This window comes from Oenanthe melanoleuca, chromosome 1A (genome assembly GCF_029582105.1).
Source record: "Oenanthe melanoleuca isolate GR-GAL-2019-014 chromosome 1A, OMel1.0, whole genome shotgun sequence".
Taxonomy (NCBI): Eukaryota; Metazoa; Chordata; class Aves; order Passeriformes; family Muscicapidae; genus Oenanthe; species Oenanthe melanoleuca.
In genome coordinates, this window is record NC_079334.1 from 20,198,468 (window position 1) to 20,223,639 (window position 25,172).

General features: G+C 39.9%; 1 protein-coding gene across 2 annotated transcripts in view; it reads right to left on the reverse strand.

Annotated features, from left to right (window-relative positions):
* Positions 1–25,172, reverse strand: part of LARGE1 (LARGE xylosyl- and glucuronyltransferase 1) — a 263,862-nt gene that overhangs the window by 21,772 nt on the left and 216,918 nt on the right. For both annotated transcript variants that reach the window (XM_056515824.1, XM_056515817.1), the window contains 4 exons: positions 23,757–23,869; positions 22,124–22,249; positions 13,007–13,162; positions 2,805–2,968 (listed from right to left, as the gene is read on the reverse strand). In XM_056515824.1, the coding sequence (XP_056371799.1) occupies positions 2,805–2,968; positions 13,007–13,162; positions 22,124–22,249; positions 23,757–23,869 (559 nt within the window). The remainder of the gene's footprint in view (positions 1–2,804; positions 2,969–13,006; positions 13,163–22,123; positions 22,250–23,756; positions 23,870–25,172) is intronic.

A 25,172-nucleotide genomic window follows, 5' to 3' on the forward strand; every position in this document is an offset into this window, starting at 1 on the left:
AGGTATGTAAAGGGTCTAGAATTTTGATTACACAAATAATACATAGGGAAAAAACCCTTTTTTTGCCTTTTACCAACATAGTACAAATCTGTTAATCAGGAGACTCCAATCTGTCAGCACTCAAATTTAGGGCATTGTTTTAAAAATGGAAAACTTGCCTAGTTAAAAATGCAGCAAAATGCCTTTTAAGGACTCCATGCAGTGGACTAATGGCACATATAACTTATTTAAACAGCACACCTGATAATGCAAAGCTTTTCATGACACTGAAGAGGAAACTGGGTTTTAGTGGTACAAATTCCCAGCTGACACCTTAGCACCTTTCAGAATCCTCCATTTTACTGTGTTGTTCTCATTGACAGGCTCTACTTCCACAAATATGATACAGTGACTGCTAGGTGATTCTTCATAATCTGCTCTCTGTAAATTGCTAAGTCTCCTTTGAACAAAAAACTTAGAATTCTGAGTTTCTGAGCACAACATTACCAACTTATTCAGGTTTTTTTAAGTGGTCTGAGGAATGCATTCTCTTAAGGACTCTGGAGAAAACAAATGTACTGCTGTACTGCATAATAATGAGATCATAATTTAGTTGGTAATTTTTTTAAAGGTCTGTTCAGCAAAGTGAATTTCGCTGTAATTCAATTTTTTGTGAGATTCTTTATTTTTATTTTTCTTAAGAATACTCAACTGATTTCCAACTCATTCTCGCTCAGATTTCAAGCAGTGTCTTTCCTTTTCCCCATTCTGATCTCACATTTTTTTAATTCCTACTCTGATTTCTGAACCCCAGGTATATACTGAGCCTTTAAAAAGCCTGCCTAGCCAAAACATGTGCATGAAAATCACAGTGAGGCAACCAAGCCATTATTCAAGGAAATGTCATCACTGCAAAAGATGACAATTACCCAGTAATGAGCAACCCTGAATGACGCCTGTCTCAAAGCTTCCATCTAAAGACAATAATGCTGTTTTGCAAAATGCATCCCTCTCTTCCCTCCCTCAGGCCTATAGGACAGGCAAACCATGCCTGTCATGACAGTCATGTCAATCTCACCTCCAACAGGACTAGGGGAGCTGCTGGGAGTTGTTTTTTTGCTTTTCCTCATCTCCAATAATCATTTCAAAGAATAATTCAGGAATGTAGTGTACAGCACATTGTTTATGTACATTGTTCATGACATCTTACATCTGAGACACTATTCTTAAATGTCTACAGTTGTGCTGGAGGAGTTTAATAAAAGTGGTTTAAAGAAAATGAAAAAAGATAAGGCAGTAACTGAAAGATGTGAAAGAAAACAAAGCAGCTAAGCAGTTCTTTGGTAGGATATTATTTATTGATCTCAGCTGAAAGAAAGTACTTCCAACTCAAATCAATAATTTATAGCAACACACCAGTGAAGTAGGGAAGATTTTTCCTGCACAGTTCCAGGATGGCTGTTCTTCCTGAATAAAAATGTGTGGTTCTGTCTATCAATAAAAACATGTGCCCCAGTGAGGATCCAGAAAGGGAAACAGATGCTCAGACTTTGCATCAGTGCCAGTGAATCCGCACTGAGCCCCAGCTCATTCCTTTAAATTAAATTCTAGGGGGGGGAAATATACCATGTGCACACACCAGCTTTATTAATTTACTGTGGCCCTCACTCAGAGTCTGGCTTAATTTATTTCTTTATTTTTTTACTCAAAGGTTTGTGTACAGTTAAGAGATGTTTCCTCAATTAAAAATCAATAGAACAGACACTGATGTGCACAGCAAATCATAACACAATGTGCAGTGCTGAGGCACCAGTGGAACAGATAACCCCTTATTAATTTCTGCTTATTTTAAAAACAGGCTGTACATGTTTTGTTCATCTCAATTCCTGTAACCCTCCTGGAAAACTGCTGGCCTTCTACTAGTGCAGCAGTGGTGTTATTCACATGCCATGTTATATCCTGTATGTGCTATGCTGAAGGAAATGATCAATTTCTGTGTAATACTTAAAGAGTTCTGGTTTGTTTTGTAACCCACTCTGATAGCAGTAACTACAAAGTTTGGACTAGATTTGAACTGAGAAGCTGGAGGAAAAAAGAGAACTGACAATTACAAAATTTTACTAAGCTGGCTGACCCAGACTGCGCTTTTAAGCTTCTAAAAAATGACAACTAATTGTAATGGTGGGAATCAGAAAGGTACAGGTGGAACTTGTCAGGAAATGGATTTTTTTTCCCCCAAATGAAATACTAGTTAAATTCCATTTCATGTCAGAACTAAAAGCTCAAATGTTCTTCTGAAAATTAACATTTGGATAAAGACGCAATGACTCTACTCAGACGGAGATTTTTTATTTCACATTAGCACAGTTAAAAAAAAAAAGTATAATTTTCAACTTCCTAATTTGAAACTATAATATTTTGTTTTGATTCTTACTGTAACAAAAATCACTATTTGAAATTTTCTGCAAGGAAAATGCCAATGAAAGCAAAACTAACATCCTCTAGTGCAGAAAATCATGCAAAAACTTGGGTCAGCTACAACTGCTTGCCTAATTCTATTACAAACATCTGTTTTTTCTAAGTTGCTGCAAAACTCCATGAACTAATAAAGCCTGACAATCCCAATAAGCAACAACTCCTGCAGCTCCAGAAGTCATCCTCTCATGAGCTCCACTCATGCAGAGCGCAGCACAGTGTGTGCACTGCACATACAACATCTAGGTTTCTATGGATGTGCATTTTTTCTCTCTGCAAAGCATTCCATAGTCAGATTTCCCTGTAATAAAACCTGTCTCACTCCTGGATGAACAAGAGGTGTTGCCTACCTGTCCATTGACAGCTGTGCCACCAGCGTCACATCGGTGTTGTCTGAAGCAGGCTCGTACTCGTAATGCAGAAAATACAGATGTGTGCGATGGACGGTGAAGCGCTCCCGCCGGAATTCATAGCACAAGTCATCCTCGTCCAGCTCAGACAGCTGCTTCTGGAGCTGCAAGGAAAGGGTGGATGTATACATCATTTCTGGTAATTATTGTTGCAAAACAGAGAGAATCAGGAAGCTGAGAACTTGCAGAATGATGCAACAAAGAATGGAAGTGGTATATACAGAGTAGAAGGGTTTTCCTGAGCCTCCTGTTACTGTACAAGAGATTAGAAGGAAGGGCTTGGGAGTAAATTCATAATGCAGACAGGACACTGTATTATGGTCTATATATTCTATATAGTACCTGTATTACATACTTTCAAGATCCAGACTAGCAATGAAACAATGACCAATCACAGCTTGAATAATCACCAAGTTTCAGAGTTAATGTTCCAATGCAATGCATAATTTCATCCTTACTAGAAGCAATGCTTCACACAAACATTCTCCACTAGACAACACCCAGCAGCAGATTCAGCACTGAGAGATTCCCAGTCTGCTCCTTTGCTGGACAACAGTAGCTGCCATTACCAGCACGTCTTTAACTGATCATTACTCCTTCTCTCGAGATTTATGTTCTTTCCACTGCACAGCTGGCAGAAGTAAGCCTACACTTTAAATGGGATTTATGCTTCTGGATACCTACTTTGAAAAATCTGGAGGATGATAGATAACTTCCTGGCTCCCTTGAAAACCAAGCCTTTTCAAACTCAAAATGGGCATCTCAAAGCAATCTGATCCCAAGTCTCTTGGGATGTGTAGCTTTAAGAGAATAAAAGTTTAGCCCTGGCGAAAGGTAGAAGTAAAAAATTGACCTAATGTCTATGTAGATGACTAATCCCATTCCCAAACTAATTATTTTTGGGGTTGGACTAGATGACCATTGGAAGGTCCCTTCCAAATCAAACTATTCTATTTCTATAGTTTGATTCTACAATGAATCAAACTATTCATTATATGATTCCATGATTTTAAAGCCAATCATCTAGGTAGGACATTGAAAATGCATTAATTTAAAAGGAAAAAAACCAGTCATGCCTGCAGTAAAATGTTATGAAGATGAAATTTTTTTTATGGTTTTAACATGTGAGTTACAAACTGAGTTCAGTATCTATTGCTCTAAAATGTAGGTTACTAATAAAGGTATCATTTTAATATCTGACTTCTTAAAAGCATCCTGTAAGAACAATAGTCTATTAGTAAAATATTCATCAGCAGATGAGAAAAATACCCTTTATTCAGGAGTTTTACGAATTTTGATAAAAATCACAGTGTACCTCAAAACTCTTTCATTAAAAAGATTATTGAATTATAGACATCTTTTTGTCCTGCTCAGAATGATTAAGGTAATAGTTTCACCATCTTCAAGAAGAAAAAAAAAGGAAAAAGTAGGTATTTTTTGTTCTGTGTTAAGAAGAGCTGTTGTTCTTGGAACTATAAGCATAATGGTTGCCATCCACAGTAATACTTACAACTGAATGTTTTCCTGTGAAGGCTGATGGAATAATTCCTGATATTTTCCTGTACATCACTCTATAATCTTCTTCTGAATAATGGAAATACCTACTTTGATTTCGATGAGTTTTGGATCAGGCTGTCACTCTTCTCTGCTATTGTTCTGCACAGATCTTAAAACACCCCTCAAGAGGGACTGCTTTTAGAAAGATGAGAGCCTGAATTTCGACAAATCTTTACTCAGGCAAAACTACTATTGATATCAAGACCTCTTTCAGGTGGAATAGAAATCAGGAGCTCTTTTACGTATCCTCGGAGTTTCATTCTTTCTGCTTTACAAATCATCATTCAGCTGAGCCTGTACTCTATTTTTGAAATCACATTCATATAATATTTGAATTAAACTCAATATTTCTAGCAATGACTAGAAAGCATATCGTATCTTTCTGTTTCTTTCTTGAAGAGGGACAGTGTACCCTTAACAGAATTATTAAGGAGATGATTAAAATTTAAATTGTTAAAACAACAGCAATGCACATTTTAGGGGTACCGCACTATCCTTCTGAATGTACAAATGACCAGGCCAGAAGATTTTAACTGCACAGCAATTACTAAGCAGGCAGTCACTGAATAATTATCAGATTGCTTTTGGGTTGAAAGCTAAGAGGCTATAAATACTTAATTATGAGTTCAAGAATAATATTTAGAGCTAAATTATGGCTTTGTGCACTATTGAACCCTGAGTGGGAGAAGAGGAGGAGACACAGCTTCTTAGGAATCTCACCTTTTTAATGGTGAAACTCACCAAATCATAAAGTTGGTGATGGAGGTGAAGGAGAGAACATAAAATTTCTCTAATATAATCTTTTCTACACCACACATATTATGTAGATCCATTATTTAAAGACAAAGAACTCTTAGCTTGGTTTGAAGTTTGCTCCCACACTATGTATTCTTGAAAAAGATGTGTTTATAATGGGAATGCTGACAGATCTATGCAAACAGATGCTTAAATACAGTGCACAATCAAAATAAGGACCTTAATATCAGCTGGATTTGATAAAATCCACTATGGACTTTCTTTTCCATTATGGATATCCATTATATTGATAATGATATGCCTAACTCAGCAAAGATTTCTCAGCTGTAGAGAGACAGCATGTAATCTCATAAGAAGCACTTGAAGAGTTTCAATGTTAAGGCTACTTGCCACTTAGCATGTGGGAAAAGTTACCTAGAAAACACTCTCAGAGCTGAAAAATATATTCTTTTCAGAGGTAGATATTGTCTTAGGAAATTCTGTTGTGGGAAACAACACATGCCTTCATTAGCATCATGGTGCTACATGGTTTAGAAATAAAAATGGCAGCCATGATATGTGTAATGCCCAAACAAAGAGATAAATACATAAAGAAATATGGGCTAAATGATTTCTCTGGGACACCAGCTATGGCAGGGGATCAGGTTCCATTTCAGGAAATCTTTGAATCTAAGCTGGTCAGAGAAATAATTTAGCCTTGATTTTCCAGGTCTACTTGTCTAACACATTTCTGTGAGATGAGGTGTTTTGTGTCCCCATGACAGATGGCAGACCCATATGATACATGGCAACACATGTACCTTTCACTGGCAAACTGGTTTTTCTGCTCATGAATCTTCCTTCCTAAGGCTGTTCCTAATGTAAGCAAATCTGTGATTGGCTTAGTTTTTTCTCTAAACTGCTGTGTCAGTAAAACAATTCACTTCCCACCAAAACCCAGGACTTCATATCAGATGAGATCAACTGAAAATCCAAGATTAGAAGTATTTTCTGAGAGATTAGATATTAAAAAAAAAATCAAAGTCCACCAACAATGTCATGTGTCTAGAGGCCAGTTAGATTCTGGGGAAGGGGACATGAGCCCTAATATAGGATCTCTCATCAAGTGTTAAAGTTGAGGTGAGGTGACACCTCAAGGCTTAAGTCACTTGCTCAATATCACACTAACACCACAACAACTGAGCAGCTTAGATGAAAACTTAGAACCTTCAGATCATCTTTCCTTTTCCCAGGTGTGAACAGTTAAATTTCATAGCAAAAAATCAACTCATCTTAGCCATTGAAATGAAAACTGACACCAGCCTGGGATGTAACTAAAATCTGGTTATGAACTGCAGCAGTTTCATTTTTTCCTGTGTAGTTGTCCCAGTTCCCACCAGTAGGCAATTTGGATTGCAACATTTAGCACTTAGTGTGTGAATTAACAGTTGCCTTTAGCATGGCATAAACAAAGCAGATGATGATGTAGAGAGGAAAAAGCATTCACTGAGTCTTGTTTTGGATGACCTACATAAAGTCCTTCTGGCCTCTCCAATGATCAGTAATAAAAGCCAGGCTAATCCCACGTCAATTAAACCTTTATTCCTCCCACACCATAAAATTTTGTACATTTGCTATGGGTCAAATTGAGCCTTCTGTGAAACAAAGCTGTGCTAAGGACAAAGAGGACAGTGCCTGAGCAAACCCACCTGGCGAGAGGAATTTTGCTGCAGCATGTGAAAACCACTAATGCTCCTGCTAAATGGAAGTGATGGCTTATCCTGACTGCAAATATTCAGCACAACTGAGAATGCAATTTTTAGGCACATGGCATATCTCAGACAGTTCTGTATATATAAAGTACAACTTCCCTTGATCTTAGCTGCAGATGTCAGATTTGGTAGTCCTTTCCATCTCCTTTCCCCAGACCCCTGACAAACATTTTGGCTGAGCTGTTCCCAGACGCCCTTGCAGCAGTGTCTTGACAGGTAGGTCACCTTGCTTTTGTTGCTCCAGATTAGTCTTTGACCCATTCCCTCTTGTGTGGGAAGTTCTGCGGGTCTAAGCCAGCCCCAGTCCTGTGTCTCATCCCATGCTCTCTATTTAAGCAGTCTGCCAGCTCCTCATACCTGCAGGCACCCAACTGTCCTTTCCTCTCCTGACACAAACACTCTCTCTTTCCTTCCTGCCTTTGACCCGGATTTAATTTCTTTTGTATGTGAATCTGTGTTTTTTCTCCTCCCTACCGTCCAGACATCACTGTGGGCAATGGACATCCCTCAGAAGAGACCCAACACAGGTTGTTGCTGTCAGATCTACTGTCCAGTCAGAACCTGGCATGGAGGAGTCAGAGGAAACAGTCACAAAAAACACCAGTCTTTGTCCAGGTCCCCTGCCTGCAGCATGCCCAACCCTGCTGGGCATGGATATCACTAGGATATATATAATCTGGTCAGATGTACTCATGCACACTCCTAAGAAAGAGTCCCCAGAGACCTCAACCTCCTTGAAGCCAAAGCAAACACTACTGGCAATGTGTAAGCCATGATTTTTCTAATTTGTCACCAGGTTCACAAAAGACAAGTTCCTTGTTCAAAAGTTAGCTCCTTCCCTGAAGTACGGAGTATTTTCATGAAGATGTCATCAGAATTTTTGGTGTGGGGAAACCTCCAAGCTTCCCACCGAGTTTAAAAAAATGTGAGAAAAGAAAAAAGGGCATAAGAGCATGCAAAAAAAAAAAATCCCAGTCCATGTGCTCCTCCACTTCATAGTATTTTAAACAGCTGAAAGCAACATAATGGCAACTTTCAGGCAAGTAACAGGATGGTCTACCAGCTCAGCATTTAATAACAATAACAGTTACAATAATAGAAACAGCACAGCTAGGGGAGTCGGGATTTCACCTCAAAACTGCCATTTACCATCTGTTATTACTAGAGAAAGACTATGACATCACAAAATTCTAACTTTAAATTGCAGTTCTACAAATGAGGCTGTACTCTTGAAATTCAGCAGGAGCAAAGGGTACTCAAAGCATCAGTCTGACTGCAAGTTCAGGGCTGTGATACTGACTTGGAAGCTTCATTTGCATGCTACTTTTAGTCACTCAGAAATTGCTAAATTTGTTAGTAGTGTTTATATTGTGTGATACTTTGCTAGAATCTCCCTCTTTTTTGGTGGATACTCTAAGCTGGTATGCACAGCCTTTTGCTCACATTAAGAATCTTTGGTTTGCAGAAAAGAAGTAAGTAAGTAAAAACATACTTAGTATGTAAGTACACATCTAAACAAGTCTGTTAAGGGATAGCTGAAGTTTTTTTGCACTGCTTCTTTGTATTGCTGATTTGAAAATTTGAGAAGAAAAACCTGCAGACATTTTTTTCTCCTGTGTTTCCTGAAAGTCTTCTCTAATGGGATTCTACTGTCCATTCCTTAAACTAAGTGGAACCAGAGATACACTTCCCACTGATCTTGCTCTGGGGCCTTGGACCAGGACACAGGCTTCACTAACTGGGTACACTCCACTTAACCTTCAGATTTAATGCTTTGGCAGAAGTACCTGGTGAGAAGCTGTCTGCAGGAAAGAAGTTTTGTAAGACTGCTGAAATGTTGAGAGTGTGCCTTGGTCTAAAATCAGGCTTACAATAACTATCTCATAGAGCAACTATAGAGATTGGCTGGAAGATCCTGTTGACATATTTTAGGCTTTACAGTAGGTCCTTTAAAATAAAATGCTGGATATAAGCATTAAAAGCCAACAGAAAATATTAAAATTTGAGATTATTTTAAGTTTTACCTTTTTGGATTTCCCAAAAATCTTCTGCATTGCATCAGAATAAGAAAGAAAGTGTGGGAAAGGGGGAATAGCATAGAATGAGGAGGATGGAGTGATTAAGGACATTCTCTAAGGCCAACTCAAGTCAATAACTGGGTTTACAGGAGGATTTGGATCATATTCTGAATTTTCTACCCAGAATGTGCACAGAAGACAAAGGGATGATTTTAATACCAACTTGAAGAGTCTGCATTGTGTGACCTCACTCCAGCACATATTGGACAAGGGGGACTTAGGCTACTCTTAGCACATGGCAGGCTCCTGCTCCCAGCCTCTTCCTGCCACACAGAGGAGCTTTTAGCATGAATATTTTTTAGGAAGAGATGAATCATTCATGTACATGTAGACATACATATATGCATTTTTACATAAACAGAAAAATTATCCCAGTCTGTGTTTTTTTGCCTCCAATATTTCAGTTTCTGAGCCCTACCTGTTCTATCCATTCCTATTTGCAATGCTTTGGAATGTAGTTACAGCCCTGGTTTGGTGAAACTGAAGATTAGCATCTGATTAGATCAGGACTATGCAGTACATTACCTGAAGAAGCCCTTCAGACCACTTAAAATTCACTCTGTGGTGTTATACTTCCATAGCAAACATTAGAAAAGTACTGGCACTTCCAAATGCATATAGACATAATATATATTTAAGCATACATGCATTCACATGCATACACAGAAGAAGGGTGAGAGAGATTAAAGTGAGGTCCAATTACCTTTTAAACTAATGCCCCTTTACATCTCTCTGGCACTGTTAAGAGTCCTTAAAAAGGGAAGAAACACAATTTACATTCATTTTGAGGCCAACTCTGTACTGATGAGAAGTGTAAAGGGGCCTTAGAGAAACACAATCAGCCTGGCTGCCATACTTCTTATTCCTGCTCTACAGATATTTGCATTACAAATGGAATGCCTTAATTACAGGTTGAATTGTAAATAAAACATCAAGTTTTACAAATATTAAGCTGTAGAAAAGCAGTGGCTGGTATATTGGAACAAGACCTTAAGGGTATACTTTGATATAGCCAGACTGTGAGTGAGACACCAAGCCACTGCTTCTCCCACAGCAGGGCTCAGTGCATTTAGTGCCCAAGTAATTCTCTCCAATTATGAACAGCAGAGCTACTCTGACATTTTTTTCCACTGCTCCACAGTGCAGAGAAGCACAGGCAGCTGAAGGAGCACCTTTTACCCATGTACACTGTCTAGTGTAAGAAACCTCTGTTGTGTTTTGGGGATGCCAGTCTCAGTTCAGGATAAAAAGGAAAAATAATAGGAAAAGGTAATTCAAACAGTAATTCCTACCTCATAGATACCCAACTTAATAGAAATTACAGCCTTTTATGTAACACACATGCTTATGAATCCTAATGGAAGCCTATGAGGGCATCTTGTCAGACTGAAGGCTCACCTGGGCCAGTATCCTCTCTCCAGTTGTGAGCTGGCCACCTAGGGGAGTGCGAAAGCAGGGCAAGGGTACAGAGAGGATTTCTCAGAACTCCAACCTGGACCTCAACTTGTGGTTCAAGGACTTTCAGCACCAAAGCTTAAAAGCTCCTGATTGATTTGCTTTCCAAGAAGAGTAATTTTTGAGGATATGTATACTTTTAGAAACATTACCTCCTGCTCAAAGCTTCATCATGTTGTGAGTGAAATGGCTTTGTTTTCAACCTGCAACTTGCTATTTCCACTTCATGCCCCCTAATTCTTGTACAGGGAGGAAGGACAGTGGTTTCCTCCTTACAAGATGCTCTGCTTCTGAAGATAATCCTGCAACAGATCATGGGAATGTGCTGTATTTAACAGGACACCTGTGACACTATATGCTACAGCAGTTAGAGCAAGAGTAGTTTTCAAGATAATCCTGTTCTCAGGGTCTCATAACTTCAAAGCTGAAACTTGCTTACTATATTCAACAATAAAAGGACATAGTCAAGTTTAGAGGGGAATTTCTATCAAGGGCAACTAATACAAATGTATTCTTGTGATTACTCTTAAGTTTTCTGAAGTTGGATTTTTTCCTACATCTGAAGGCTGTTAACTTTTTTGGTGTCTACTGGAAAATTAGGAATCATGTATTTTTGTATGTCTAGCTCACTCTTTTCCAGTATCTTTATATATATATATATATATATATATATGATTTATAAATGGAGGAATGAGTTACATTTCTTTTTCAGACACAAGCCATACCATATACCATATTGCATTCTACTTGACTTGAATAAGAAACAGGCTTGAACAGTTAGTCATTTCCAGTGTCTGTCAGCCAGATACAAGTTCAGTAAAATGTGCTGTTTTAAACTTTAGGGACTGCCATTTACAGCAAGGACTTGCATTTTCTCTGCACTGCTCCCTGGGAACTTGTTTGAATAAATCTGTTTATTAAGGATTTATAGAGATGTGAAAAATACAGCAAGAAGTCTCTGACTACATTCATGCTCTTTGAATCCACACAACATATTGTGATTTCAGTACAATTTTAACCTGCATTCTCAAAGTGTGACAAAGATGTGTATTGTTGTCTTTCTTTTAATGTCTCAGTCACCTTTTCTCCTCCTGTTCTACCCTCTACTCTGTCTCTTGTATCTTGATGTCTCCAAGGGTGAGGCTCTCAGTGGTCTTTTATCACATTGAGTTCTCTTGACTGTCTAAAAGCCTCTTGCAGAGGACTTTCTCCCTCCACGTGCTTTTGCTCTGGTGCTACACTTGCCTCCCTTCTCTCTCACCTCTTTGTCTCTCCCAGTTTAGCCCCACTCCTTTCAGAAGACAATGAGATGGCAAAACACAGTGTCTGGGAAGCTGTGCCTTGGGTTAAAATATAGCTATCCAATCTCTTAGTGCTATATCTAAAAATACGGGAATGGCATCTCCTGTGGTCATTTTATCCACAGGCTAAATGGAAACACTGCCAGCCTCAACGATGATATTGTCAATTACCTCTTAATTGCTAATGTGTACACGATACTGGCTTTGCTTAATTGCTTTTTATATGGACAACATTGCATATTTTAGAAAATTTTTAGAAAATTTTTCCTGAATAAAACATTACAGATTCCTTTTTATTTCCTTTCAGAGTATGTAGGCAAAATTGGTACTTGGTCTACAAATCTCCAGAGACCACATTATACACAAGGAGTTCATCTGGGTATACATCTGGGTATAAACATTTCAGTTAACAGTTTTTTACTTGGGAATTACATATACTAATGCACAGGCACACACATACACGCACATCTGTGGGTAAACATCCTTGATTTCAATCGTTTTCAAAAGATTTGCTTAGTCTGAAAGGTTCTGATTGCAAATTTTATGCAGATACACATAAACACTGCTTTGATTGGTTAAGGGATACACAGAAAAAACTGGCAGTCTTACAGCCTACATGTACCTTGAAGCATTTGTTCATTCTGTCTACAGCACAGCAAAAATTCACAGACCTAAACCAGCAGTATCTTGGAAAATCTTGGTATTTTCCTTTCTTCTTAATTATTTGTGCATTAGTATCTACCAGACAAAATTGACATCACTGTATATTGAACAAATACACAACAAGAAACAAGACCTCCTGGAAGATTACATGTCTGCCATAATGAATTCAAAACACAACCCTGGCTACTAAAGAAAAAAAATTAACTCTATCCCAGCTGAAACCAGGACAAGGTTTAAGGGTGAGATTTACAAAATTGCCTAATGGAATAAGAGCCCAAATCCTCATTTTCAGCTTGTGATGTTACCTCTGTTGGGGATTTTAAAAGGGCAAAGTAGACAAAACAAAGCAGCAAAACCCAGGGTAAAGATGGGATTAATACAATGGTTTTACAAGTGAGGAACTGAGGCACAGAGAGATTAAATGATTTGCACAGTGTCACTCTGGGAATCTGAGCATTGCCTTTAATTCTCCTGAGTTCCACTGCCCTGCACTACCCCCACAACTAACTCCAAGTCTTCAGAAATCCTGTGCTTTGTATGAACCACCCTTTGTACCATCAGGCCTTAGACATCCCACTTACATTTTCACTGTTCACATCTGCTTCACTGGGGCAGCCAAAGAGTTCCCGTCTCAGCAAATTCCCGTCATATTCCAGGAATGTCAGGTAGAGGTTGCGGAAAAACTCCACATGCTTGTTTTTCACTCGCAGCTTCTTCGGTGAGTTCCAGTGAATCACCTCAGAGGGAAAAAAGAGAAAAGACATCCTGCTGTTAGAATACAGATTTGCTTTATCTGCTCTTTTTATGTGTGTTCAGTGTGCTGCCCTCTTAAAACAGAAGGAAAAAACCCACAATCTACCCAGACTCCCTCCTTTTTTTTATAGGGAAGGCTTTGCCATGTCTTCCACAAGTAACTGTACACTCCGAAGGTGATGTGCTTGGAAACTCTTCCACGGTATCACCTGCACATTTGAGTGAGGGTGCTACTCTATGCTGAGAAGCAGCACCTTGTAAGTGCTTCCACAACTCTAATCATGGAGCTGATAGTTTATGGACTCTGCTGAAGATGGAAGGACAAGGGAAACAGTAGGTATTAAACATTAAGCTCAGATTTCCATATGACTGTTCCTGCTAATGAAATTGATTCCCTGTTTCAGGCCAGGCAGCCTTTTTCCCGGTTAGGTATGGAGAAGAAGCAGTTTGAAATTAATTCCTATACCCATTTAAATAGTTCAAAAAGGACTGAATTTAAGCTGACTTCCTTTTTGCCATTGTTTCTTTTAAACAAGACTGATCTCTGTTGCATTAACAGAACACAGTGATGCAGTACAACTTATCATCTGAGTTCCAATTTCTAGCTGGTGTTTTTCCTCTGCTAATGGGAGATGACTGTCACAGTGGCCTAGACTTAAACAGGCACAAAGGGCCTGATCCTCATTAGCACTGATGCAACTTTGCACTGCTGCCAGTGTGAATGGGAATGGGGCCCTAGGGAAAAACCAAAGGGAGTCGATAGCGGCTTGCAGGAATGATCTCATTTTATAAAGGCTATATTTTAGACATCAGAAAAAAATCACTGAATACTTTGCATTCATTTTTATTCCTGTGACTTCTAAAGAGGTTAAAAACAAGAGTCTCCCTTGGTAATGTTTCCAAGCTCAAAGTTCTGGGAGTTCTTTGAGCCCACTAAGCTATTTGTGTGAAGACACAGTGTCACTCACGCAGAGCACAGAGCTGCAGCACCGTGGTCAGCTTTGCTCTGACCATCCCAGCTCAGGGAGGGAACACACTGAGCTGAGGCACAGCACATACAGCAGGAGCAGCCCAGGCAGGATGAACACAGCTCCCTTGGTGTCAGCAACACAGCTCCACAGGAACAGGGAGTTCTCTGAAAGACTGTTTGCTGCCCAGTGAGTGACTGGATGAGGAAAGAGCAGCATGCAGCCTGAATTCTACCTGGACTACAGCAAACAACACGGTCACTGCACTGAGTATTTGCACTGCCAGAAAAGCTATGGCACTCTATTCTACCTACCCAAAACCCACAACATATCTCCTGATAAGAAAAGCTTTATCCATTCCTGGGATTTCATTGCTAAGCCTACTAGGATGTCAGAAAACCATACAAGCACTTAAAAAAAAGCCCCTGTAGGGAAAGAAGATAATTTCAGATATTGGCAAATTGCTTTTTCCAGTTATAGGAACACCTTAAATAAATATTATGATGTTTCTACACACTGCATACATTTGGGAAGTTATTTGGACCAAATTTCTTGGTGTAGATATTTGTCCCAGGTAATGCTATATTCTTTGCTAGTTTTACATTTGTCCAGATGTTCAGAAGTGTAGCATAACTGTGCAGTAACATGTTGCTGCACCACGTGGTGAAAATACAAACCACCACATAAATGAAAAGAATTTTGGGTAGGTAAGGGCATAAACTTAAGGTAACAGATTTTCTCCACTGAGAAACAGATCTTCAATATCTCCTTTCTTTGAAAAGAACTTGATGTATTTTCCCCACTGTATTTAACTGCAGCAAAAGGCATTAATGCTTGAAAAAAATCTTGGCAACTGAATTCTGCTTCAGGGAAATGGGCACATGTAACAGAAGCACAAGGCTGAAGGAACCCAAAGGGCTATTTCACAGTTTTACAGGGTACCAGCATGCATTTTTACAAGCAGGAATAGAATGGAAACTGTCTGCTGGTAACTTGTACTTATGTAAGAATGGATCAAAGAAAGCTAAGAAGCTGGCAAATGGGACAAAAATACTTGTTAAGAAAAACCTTTTGTGTGCTTTCCATACTGCTCCTACACTTCATGTGCTCCCTTCTGAATACTCATCTTCACAAGTATCCTAATGCTGCTGAGCACTCTGAGCACCCAGAGACCTGGGGACCATGAACATAGACATGGGTAATGATGATAACCTCAGAAAGTTTCACAGGACAGGCTCCTTGCTACTGCAGGAAATTCCCATCAGCACACACGGTGTCACATCACAGCCAGGCACTTGCTGATGTCTCTACCCAGTTGTGTGGGAGATGATTTCAAACCCAGACAACTGCAGTTGTCAGTGCAGAGGCTCTTCGCTGCGCTGCTTCAGGATGTGTTTTGTGTGTAGAAGCTGGTAAGTGTCAAGGGCTTAGCTGGTGGTTCAGATCTGATCAGATTTGAAATATGTCAGGATGCTGCATGTACACTGATGTGGGGAGCCTGGAGTGAATTGCACAAAGCTGAATGGAGCTAATGACTATCCAAAAAAGCTGATTTTTTTAATCAAGGAGGACAGCATGGGCCAGTGTGTGGTAAAATGATGTGCTAAAGAACATCAAGGAACTATCCAACTATCTAGATGACTTGAGGTAGAAAAATCACAAAACAGGTCTAGCAAAAAAGCAGACTGCTTTTCAAATGTAACACAATTACATAAATACTATGTGATACACGAAAGAATAAAAAAGAACAGCAAGTTACAAAAAGCAACAAGACTCTTAACCATTGATATACAACATTACTTCCAAAGACCATGTTCTTTTTTATGTCAGCCTACAAACTCACATTCAGTTCTGGCTGTCTGATATGGTCTGTTGCACCATCAGCTATGGCAGAATTTGTGCAGGCAAAGACACTCTTGTATAGACTGTCATGGGCATCAGTGAGGTACATGATAAAGACTGCACAGGTAAAGCTATGGCCACTGAATTAGAGACTTTATTGTGCACAACAGTAAATTGATTGGAGAAATAAAAAAGATCAGTTTGCAAGAGACTACAGGGAAATCAGAAGGAAAGGAAAATCACTTTGTTTGAAGACTGTTATCTCCACATTAAAAAGAGAAAGTGAATCTAGAAACTGAAAATCTCATTACTCCAAAATCCCTGTTCCAAGACTGGATAGCATCACAATAGTGTGTTTATTTCTTCTTCTGGTTTCTAAGCTATTCCAAAGCTCTCCTGGCTTACAGAGGAAACTGCAGCTAGAAATATAAAATTCCAGTGTCATTATCTGGGTAGACACCTCAGGAACCTTCAGGTTGACCTACAGATCCTTCCCACTCTTGATCACAGCCTCCTGAGAACTATGAGAAAATACAGTTCCTTCATCTTCATTTAGCAATTTAAGTACTGAAAGATCAGAACTTAAAATTCCACATCTATTTAACACTTGGTTAGTCGTCATTAAGCAATTTGGCACTATCCACATTTCTGTTAATACCATCCTAGTTAATCAGCAACCATTACCATTCCCTGATTACACACAGCCAGCCTCCTGGAACACTTCCCTATGCTTGTGGCCTAAAACAGGCTAACTGCACCCCTAGTTCCCATTTATTCCCCCAGGTTCTGACCCAAGGCACTCAAATGATGACACAGTGGGAGCCTCATGGACTGGCAGTGGGATCTGAGATGGGAGGGAAGAGAGGATGTTATATATGCTGGGGGAGTCTAGGAAGGCTCTAAGTACAGTTATCTGGATGGAAATACACTGGAAACAAAGCCCCTAACAAACCTCCCTACATCACCATCTGCATTTGATCTCTGGGGAGATTAAGTATTTCAAACATGATGTTCAAACCACTAAACAATAAGTGTGAACACAAGATTATTTCTATAGGTACCTTTAACCATTTTTTTCCCCCTGAAGCATTTTCTCTCACAGAAAGTAGCATTTAGCCAAATGTTTCCTTAACCACAATCTCTTCAATTTTTTCACCCAAAGACACATCTTGATAATTTCTTGCTCTGCTTCAGTCCTTCCAGAATCAGAGAGCACAGGATATGTATAATTATATACCTGCTCTCCAGGCTGAAGGGCAAGAAATGAGAATAAATTAAGCTTAAATTTCAGCAAAAAGAAGTTTAATTTTGCAAGGCACTGAACAGATATCCTTAATTAAGCCCATGAGCACTTCACAGTTTAGGTAAACAAGTGGTATTTTGTAAACAGGAAGCTTTCCTGCTGAAAAACTAGACTCCTTGCTTAGGCACCAGATCCTTCCCACTGAAATCAGTAGGAGTTAAAACATTTGGCAAATCTGCACAGTACAGCCAGCTATATATGTCACTTTAATGCCATCTCAATAGGCTTTTTTAGAAGTTTAAATATGCCCCAAATCACACTGCAAATATGCACCACATGTGTAACTTATGCCATGATTAGAGATGTCTGGAAACTTTATTTTTAAACTGTGTTTTATCAGAAATAAATGGTTTAATAAAAGATCCAATTTCCTCAGAAAGGTTCATATACTTTACAAAAATGCCATCACAGAGATTTTAATGTGATATTCTAAACCACATAAATGGAGGAGACTTGGGTTGGAGTAGCCAGCAACCCTAAGGTCCAGGCAGTGCTTTTTGGATGTGGGACTCAAATCCTTGCCCTGCCTAGTTTGGTGCCCATGGTCCCAGGGATTACTTTACCCCCCTGCTTACTGCCACTGCTGTATGGCTAAACTGACAGACTGTCCCTGCCCTGGACTTTTCAAAGGTCTTTATTTGTCCTCTGAAGGATTCTTCAACTTCTTTTCCTTCAACTCCTGTGCCAGTGCTTAATGAGAGGTCCTGCCTACAAAAACACCCCTGTAAGCCCCTGGTGCATGCCATGTCCTGTTTGGCAGGACAGGAGCACCTGACTGACTCCAGTGCTCACTCAAAGGAGGGGTATTGTTTAACCCTCTCGAGCCCTTACTCCTCTCACTTCAGCTCTTCCTTTGCTGGCACTAAAAGGTGCAAGGCTGCAGAATGCCACAAATGCTGCAGATTAGAGCAGAAGTGCTTGGGCAAGGCAGCTCAGGGACTGCAACACTCACAAAGAGATGAAATGGGTCATGTCTGAGGCAGGGCTGAAATGATGTATCTCAGTTATGGTAAAGAAGCTGCTTAAACTTCTGTAAGCACTATCACAAAGTCATCCCAGTGTGGAGGACATTCCTGGGGAGGACACAGTGAATCACAGAACACAAGTTCCCAATGAGGAATTTATGAGGTTCATTATTTATCTATCTGCTCATTTAGTACCAGCTATTCAAAACCAGTTTGAAAAGCCATCTATAGGTTGTAAAGCATTTTTCCAAGTTGGAGTATGTGTAAATTCCAATAATTTGATACATTCCCGTTGAAGAGTCCAGCATCTGATTTTTGTGATTGTGAATTACCAGATTATCTGTATGTAAATAGCATCTGTATCCTTGACAACCAGACTCTATGACTGACTCATTCAATGAGGTCATGATTCATTGTCAGAGGTATCAAAATTCATTATCTTCTTTCACAGTACTTCTCCTGCCATTAGGCTTGTGTCAAATCATAGTAACTGAGATTTCCTTACAAACCACTAACCAAGAAGCAAGCAAAAGCAGGGACTAACCCAGCAAAAGCAATTCATAAATGAACATCAGATTCAGACTGATCCCTGATAAAAAAAATAAAAATTAATAAAATGGGTAGAGATCCAATTTAACAAGGCCTAACAGGAGAAAAAGGTGATTAGAATCCTTTTCAGGCAATATGAAATATTCAACTGCTCCCTAAGCCTTGCATAAAAGTGAACAAAGCAGCAAAGAAGTGTCTGCACACACACACACAGAGATCTCTGACCAGCTGCCAGCCCTGGGGGTCCAAGTTTACTTGACACAATGCTGTGTATAAGAGATGACAAATCCTCAACTCCCATGGACTCTGAGGCCAGATGAAATTAAATCAGCACCTTTTCAGTCTGACAGGAGGAATGCACTCTGTTTTGGCTGAGGAATACTTGACTGGGTCAGCTTTACCTTTGAATTTAAATGTCTCCAGTCACTTCCTTCTGTCCTATGTTATCCTTCTTTATCTCCAAGGCAAACTTTAAAATCTTTCTTTCCCTCTTATCCTGAAGGTTTGTTTTTGCCTTCTTTTTCATTCCAGTCTTACCATGAAATGCAGAATGTGCCAAATCTGTTGAGTTGTACCATTTATATTAAATGCCATGGAACTGACAAACTTGGGTGATTTTAAGAGCAAAATTTTTAACTTGGGGTAATGACACTTGCTAATTTTTGTGAGACTCATATACCTAACCAGCTGTTTTCTCTACAGAACTAGAATTTTGATAATTTTCATAATGCAAATTTACAACTTTAATTGGTCTTAGCCTTTCTCTTTTATTGTTTTTTAATTGTATGAAGAATTTTAAACAGTGCTGCCTGAGGGCCAGTTCTTTAACTGCTCAATATGGGAAAAGCTTTATTGAAACCATGGGGTTTTATGTGAACTACATAAAGCTCTGGCCTCTCTTTCAAGGCAAAGAATTTCAGCCCTGATCTAGTATGTAGGGGATCATTTTAGTAGTGTGAATAAGTCCAGTTTAGCTAGACAAGAAATTGTTTATGTGTCTGCACCCCTTGTTGAGTTAAAATACCTCAGACCAGAAAATCAGTGGAGAGTATAACACATCTCAGATTTCAGTACCTATGCTGTAATGGAACTGACACTGGTACACAATATACAGCAATAAACAACCAAGCCTGAATTACAATTGTAAAGATAAAATTGTTAACTGACAAGAAAGAAAGGATTTAATTTGTTTTTAAAATACTTCAGTCAAATGCTTACTTGTAGGTGTTGTATATGAGTTAGATGCCCCACACCTGAAGCAGATTAGTTAATACAGTCACTGGACTCAGAAGATCAGATGTCTGCTCTGAGGTGAGCTCCACCAGCCTCCAAACCACTCACAAAGATGACACTTTGGCTGTCTAAATCCATATGTACTGGATCAACAACAGCAACACTGAAAGCATTTTACAGTCACCCTGCCTGCCCATCACCTGCCTTACCAGGAGGATATCTTCTCCTGTAGGTCTGTGTTTTATCTGCCACTCCTATAGGCAGAGACCCTGTGGTGACTCAAACTCTGTTTAGGCAATGGAAATAAACCCTTGATCCTTGTTAGCAGCTTCAGTATCTTTTCCTCTTGTAAATGGCTGTGTCTTTACCTTGTGCTGAGTCCAATCTGACTGTCTCAATTATATAAATTAATCTCAGCCCCCAATTCATGCAAAATACTGTGATATGTCACAGGTGGGAGGTATATTTCTCTGAAGTTCATCTTTTAGGAAACATTTCTCTGTTGCACACCTTTCTTTTTGTTTGCAATCACTGTCACACATAGTTCTCAACATGAATGCAGTGCTAAAATCTCTACCAGCACTTTGTTACAAGGCATAAAACCATGATGCTTTTAAAGTACCTGTGTTGATCCTGCCCTACAAACAGATATTATAAACCATTTAGTGATAAGTGTACTGACAGAACAGTGATTTAACTTTAAAAGCTGTCTTTTATGGATCACACCTGAATAGTCAGTTGTGAATACTTCATATATGAAATTCAATCAATGATGGCCAGTTTTGAAGGTCAGTTAACCCACGTAGAAGAATTTCTGTCTCTTGGAAGTGCAGCCTTTGTAACCAGTGTGCTGAGGGTGATTGATTTTCTATATTCATCCAGTATCTGGTGTTCATATTGAACACTCCTGCTGTTACTCAACAAATTGCTACAAGGGAAAACTTGGTTAGATTTAGGATATATGTTGAACAAAGAGGGTGGCCAAACTGTGAAACATGGTGCCAGGGAGCATGTGAAATCTCAGTGTTTGGAGATTTGACACTCATCTGTACAAAGTACTGAGCAACTGGGTCTATGCTGGTACTGCATTAATGGGGGTTTGGATAGTCTCCAGAGGGCCCTTGCAACTTCTTGCACAGTTTTGTAACTTTTTTTTTTTACACTTCATTTACATTCTCACAACATAAATCCAAATATACAAACCTTAACTGAATTTTAAAATCAGCCACCAAAAGCTAACTAATATTTACTATGTTCTGATGCCACTAGTCTGCTCTGATGGAATCTACTGCTGTAGAGTCTCAATCTAACCTGGACAAAGCTCAATCAAGCTTCAATTCTGAACTCTCTGCATGCTACATTTGAGTCTTTGAGTCCAGTCTTTCAAAATGGCCCCAGCACAATTGATGTTCATTTACCTGTATCTATTAAAATTCATCCTGCTTTTATATTCTACTTGTTAATAGTGAAAAATGTGCTATTCAACTGGCACTATAGCTTCATTTCATTGAATTAACACGTTTTTACTCAGTCTTTTTTATTTTTTTCAGGACAAAATGAAAGGCAACATGACTGGGTTAAATGTATACACAGGCTAAATATGGAGTGAGCCAGGTCTTTACATTTCTGCTAATGCATTTCCAGCTAGGGTCTGCCCAATCCTCTCTGTGAATTTCACTCTACTAAATGATGTTCAGTAAAAAGTTTCAAACTTGTCCAGTACAAAAAGGAAAGGTTTTGTATTCTTTGTCTAGGAAGAGCTAAGACCTGGGAGAGCAATAAGAATTCAGTTATAAGCAGCACTGGCAGAGGTGGCAGGCACAGAATGTAAGAAGGTAAAGCACTTGAACAGAATGTAAGAAGGTAAAGCACTTCTTTAACACCTTGCCAAACCCCAAAGCAGCATCTGTATTTGAATTTTCTAGTAGTAGTCAAAATGCACAAAGCCAAAGTCACATTTCCTTTCCCTGTCTGGGTGTCTTCGTAGGTTAGTTTCTCCTCCTTCTCAAGGCAGTTCATCTTTTTCTGGCAGCAGTCCTTCATTCTGTCCCAAAGGACACCCATCCAACCTCCTGTGCAACTTACCTTCAGGTCAGACACATCTCTGTAGCACTGCTCGGAACGGGTGTGATCTGAAAGCTGCACATTCCAGAAACATGGGAGCTGGTAGACAAGGAAGGGATTTTGTTTGATGACTGCATTGAAGATATCCTAGCAGAAAAAAAACCAGAGAAACATTGGGTATGTTGTTTTTACTGCTTGAGGTGATCTCAACTCCTCCCCTGGCCGACTGTCCTCCCTCTCACGGGCAGAAATTCCAATGGTGATGAAAGGTGAAGTCTGTAAACCTTTCTCCATAATTCTGTTTCCTTGGAGGGTGCTATTAATCTAAGGGGTGATATACAGATCTGGACAAGAGGAACATGCTCTCTTGACACGTAGAGCTAATGGACTCCAGCAAAGTTTTCAAACTCTCATCTTGTACAGCTGGCATGAGGTGTGGTTCCTGTTCTAGTCACCAGGGAGAGTGACAGGCAGTAAATAACACAGTGCCTGCTGGTACTAAGTACTGCAGCCCTTTTTAATGAAGAGGAGGAAAGGGAATCTGGCAGCTACACTGCTTCAAGGTGAATTACTACAGGTGACTTCAGCTAGCACTTTATTGCTGCAACAAGTACTCCAGGTATTTTATGGAGAAGGCATGTAGGACAGATCTGCAGAGCAGCCTACACCATGAGGGACAGAAAATGTTTTGCCCCCTAAGCAGCCATTCCATTGGAGAAGTAAGTTACAAGGACAATCTGAGGGAAAGGTATTAGGGAAAGACACAAGCAGCCTTTCTCTGCTCTGCAAAATTCTGCCCCATGCAGGTATTAGACAGCAACTCAGGACCTGATAGAAAACACAGGGAGGTTGCAAAAATCATTTCAATGAACCTCAGGAGCTTTTGGATCAGCCTGCAAGGATGCTGTACAAAGTGTACATCTCCATGTGCACAATAAGGAGCGTGCTTCCTTTATGGTGATTGGTCAGGAGCCAGATGTAGCTCAGAAAGAGAACAAGTATCTATATATGATGCTGTATTGAGCTAACATGTTCAAGCTGTTGAGCAAGAATTATTGATTCAGGTCTAGTATTACATTAACAGGATTTCTGGGTTTAAGCTGAGAGCTGGCAAGAAGCACAAATTAAAAAACTGTATTTCTATGTTTAGGCACACTATTTCTTCTCTTGGCCTGAGTTTCCTATCTGTGGCAGAGAGACAGCAGCACTTTGGTCTTTACAGGGCTGTTGTGGCAAGGAGTACATTAAAAGACATGTGGGACTCATCTGCCAGAGACAGGAAAGAAATGTCAGGAGACTCTTAAAACTAAAGTCTGATTTGACAATAACCAGTGGGAAAAGACACAGTTTATTTGGACTTCTGGTGTCTGGAGAGTTGTGTTAAAGAAGGGAAGACAGAAAATGAAAGCTTGAAAACCCTTTTTGTCCCTCTTATGAATCACTTGAGCAGAGGAGGTAAAAATGTCAGTGTAGCAAGAGCAACCTGGTGACTAAATTTCCATTCTCTTCCACATTTTCCCCATAATGATTCAACTGATGGTGACTACAGGCACAACAGCTTTCCCTTGCCTTTTCCCACATCTCATCCCCTTTCCCTTTCTTTCCTTCCTCAGCCCATGGCTCAGTGCTGTCCCACTGTCCGTGTCCCTCTCACCTGGTCAGCCAGTGAAGTGGACAGCATGCTCATCAGCTCCCTCTCGGCCGTGAGTCTCCACATCTGCTCCCACTTCATCTTCCGCAGCTTGTCGAGCAGCAGCAGGATCACCCCTGGAGGGACAGGGGGCAGAGACAAACAAAGCCCATGATGCCACGTGCAGCCAAGGCCCACCCTGCCCACGTGCAGCTAAAACAGGACATGAAGTTATCTGACACACACGGTCACCATCCCTGAAGCTTCCCTGAGGAAAGGATTATCAATGCTGGTTACAACCTAGACCGTGAGAGGGCCTGCCATTAAAGCACCAAGGGTTCACACAACAGGATCCTCACATTGGAAAACACCGTAGGCAGGAATAAAAGTACCTCAGCCTGCACTGTCATTCCTCAGCTGCTTTTAGTCTGGCCAAAATTCCTACTTGTGGGAGCCCAGAGTATTCCTCTGACTTCCCTGGGAGGTTCAAGACCCCCCCCGGCAGGTTCCCCAAAGACCCTCGAATGAGACCCAAGTGTCTCAGGGGCTGGATTTAGCTCCTTGGAACAATTTACCAATATTGAGAGAAGAAATGCAAGCTGCAAAAATAAATATAGAGTAGATTAGATTGTTAGAATGTAGAATAAGTAGATTTCTAGAATATTTATATTAAGGGGCTCGTGGCTAAGATGGAGGATTTGGGGCGTGGTATGCTTCTTCCTCCTTCTTCTCCATGCCATTCATGTTGGAGTGCCACTTTGGCATCCTTCAATTGGATGAGGACAAAACTAGACATTACAATAAGGTTGTGGTGTATTGGAAAATAGTTGTAAATACCTAGTATGTAATTTAGACTATAAAAGATAAGTCCTGCCTCTGCCAGGCAGATTCTGCCCTGGATGTCTGGCCAAAGCATTCCTGAGATAAGGAACAATAAATATCCATGAAAACCTCTAAGAACAGCCTCCTGCAGTCTCTCATCAGTGGGCATCGGAAAGAGCTGGGTTCCAGACCATCTTTATGTCCTCCAGAGGTGATCTCAGGTCTAAGGAGACACCTCGGGTAGTGACACCTACTGTTACAAGAAGGTAAAACAGAAGTAGCAACGAAGCTGAATTGAAACATCAGCAAAACCTACAGTGTCTTAGAAAAATCTGCTTGAAAAATGAATTTGGAAATTTAGATAAGAGTGCTGTCATGGGGAATGAATGCAGACTGAAGGACCACGAAGAAGGATAAACAGCAGCCTTGCAGGCTGACAAAAACCACCTGGTAAGAGCAATGATGGGCTCTGTGCTGTTTCACATCTTCATTAGTGGAGGGAGGAAGTAAACAGAACAGCAATGACATCTGCAAATGACATTTAACAAGAGGTCTTACGAAAAAATATCACAGCAACTCTAGAGAACCAGAGAAGAAAATGGAATGAAAAAAAGCAGG